This window comes from Microtus ochrogaster, chromosome 16 (assembly GCF_000317375.1).
Source record: "Microtus ochrogaster isolate Prairie Vole_2 chromosome 16, MicOch1.0, whole genome shotgun sequence".
Taxonomy (NCBI): Eukaryota; Metazoa; Chordata; class Mammalia; order Rodentia; family Cricetidae; genus Microtus; species Microtus ochrogaster.
Genome location: NC_022018.1, coordinates 50,294,600 through 50,296,607, shown reverse-complemented (window position 1 = coordinate 50,296,607; position 2,008 = coordinate 50,294,600). Strand labels below are relative to the sequence as shown.

Below are 2,008 nucleotides of genomic sequence, written 5' to 3'. Positions count from 1 at the left end.
TTATGAGATGCCTGACATGGGAACTGAACTTGGAACCTCTAGACAATCAGTGGTGCTCTTAACCATTGAATAGCCCCTCTTTGTGCTTAACTGGCCAACAAGAAGAAAACCAATAAATTCCTGGCCAAAGAGAATGGTTAACAGAACAAGTCAGGTTTGGAGGCTCCTTTTGCCTCTTAAATTTTGTTTGTTTTTTTGAGATAGGATCTAACTGTAGCTCTGGCTGGTCTTGAACTCAGAGATCTGCCTGCTTCTGCCTCTTGAATACTGGGATTAAAGGTATGTGCCAACAAAGCCTCGCTCTTTTTATATATTTTCAATAGGAGTATTTCCCATAGATCTTAACATAATGAGGTTTCCTTTCTTAAACCAGCAGGGGGGTGACAGCTCAGTCCTGAGCTTGTCCTTAGAACTCATCCAGAAGGCAAAGTACCATACACCTATGTAGCATCTAGGGGGAAGGGAGGAGACAGGCTGATCCGGGGACTTGATGGCCAGCCAGTCTAGCTTACATGATAAGCTCCTGGTTAAGTGAAAGATCATATCTCAAGAACAAACAAAACAGAACAGCAGAGAGCAGAAGACACCCAGAGGTGACCTCCTGGCTTTCACAAGTTCACATATAAACACAGTTTTTTAAAAAAAGTTTTATAAAACAAAAAACAAAGCAAATACAACTGCTAGAGGATTTCACAGAGAAATCCTGGTCCTGGGCACCCATCACCCCAGTCACTCACAGGCAGGAGCAGATTTTACAAAGCAATATCTCTGGGTAGCAGCTCCAGCCTTTTCGGTGACCATTGTTAACTTACTTTATCCCACTGAGATGCATGATGCTCAAGACAATGGTCGCTTTTATAAAGAAGAGAATAAAGAAATCCACCATCTCTGCCATAAATCTGTGTGCCAAGGATGGAATGACATACTCTCTGCCTGTAGAAAAGGAAAAGGGGCAGGGGAGAGGAAAATGAATCACTCACATAGGTTTAAGAATACAAGCCTGAAAATGCAGGGACAAAGTAAAGTCAAGGTCCAACTGAATTGAAAAAAAAAAATTACAGCCTTGAGCAGCCAATGGCAATGATGTCATCAAGAGAACATGTTACTAAAATATCTAATGATGAGCGGGACACGGAGACCCACACCAGGAATCCTAGCACTCTGGACCTGGAGGCAGGAGACCGACTACAAGATTTGCTACAGTAAGACTGTAGTTATTAAACAGAACCAGTTAGATGATATTTAAGATCAATAAGCTTGGGCCCAGATGAAGCTCATTATTCTATTTGTAATGAGCTCCTTTCAGTTCCACTGTCCTAACGCAGCCCAAGTCCAGGTGATAACGAGTATTGTAGAGTAGCTCCTCCAACAACAGGGAGCGGCTTGCCATCTCAGTTTAACTTGGGATCTCCACTTAGAGAATGGTTTGACACGGGAAGGACTAGAGCCAGGTCTAAGGGGAGAGCAATTGGCATTGCGTGGCAGGACATTTCTGCCTGGTCTGGGCAAACCATAGCTGATGTCTGTGGAAGTTTCGTATCTCAAAAGCGAGCATTTACTTGCCCAATGGTCACTCCTTCAAGAGATCGCTCTGCCAAGGCGTGTTCTGTGGGCTGACACAGAACTAGCATTGCGAGTTCGAGGCTAACCTGGCTACACAGTTAAGGCTAGCCTAGACTACAGAGTGAAATCCTTCCACAAGAAGGGCAGTAGGAGCAGCAGTCATTTAGAAAGGGGCCATGAGCCACCAGTACCCCTAACACGCGGCCAGTGGAGCTAGACGGATCAAGAGTTCGAGGTCAACAAGGGCTTCGTGAATCCCGGCCTAAACCTCAAAGCGAACAGAACCCTCTCCTCCGCCCCTCCTCCATCCCACTCACCCGGCTCACCTCCGTTCTCACCAGCCTGCCGCCCGGCGTCGCTCGCCGTCCGTGCAGGGGTCGCAGAGCCTGCCCTGGTCACGGGGGCCGCCCGGGCCGCCGGCTGCACGTGCGGGGCCCGGGGCGTG

The 2,008-nt window shown here is 47.5% G+C and overlaps 1 protein-coding gene across 1 annotated transcript in view; it reads right to left on the bottom strand.

Moving 5' to 3' along the window:
* Positions 1-2,008, bottom strand: part of Fam8a1 (family with sequence similarity 8 member A1) — a 9,930-nt gene that overhangs the window by 7,278 nt on the left and 644 nt on the right. Inside the window, exons 1-2 of the mRNA XM_026783017.1 lie at positions 1,890-2,008; positions 813-933 (exon numbers count right to left, since the gene is read on the bottom strand). The exon at positions 1,890-2,008 is cut by the window's right edge and continues 644 nt beyond it. Of these exons, the coding sequence (XP_026638818.1) occupies positions 813-933; positions 1,890-2,008 (240 nt within the window). The remainder of the gene's footprint in view (positions 1-812; positions 934-1,889) is intronic.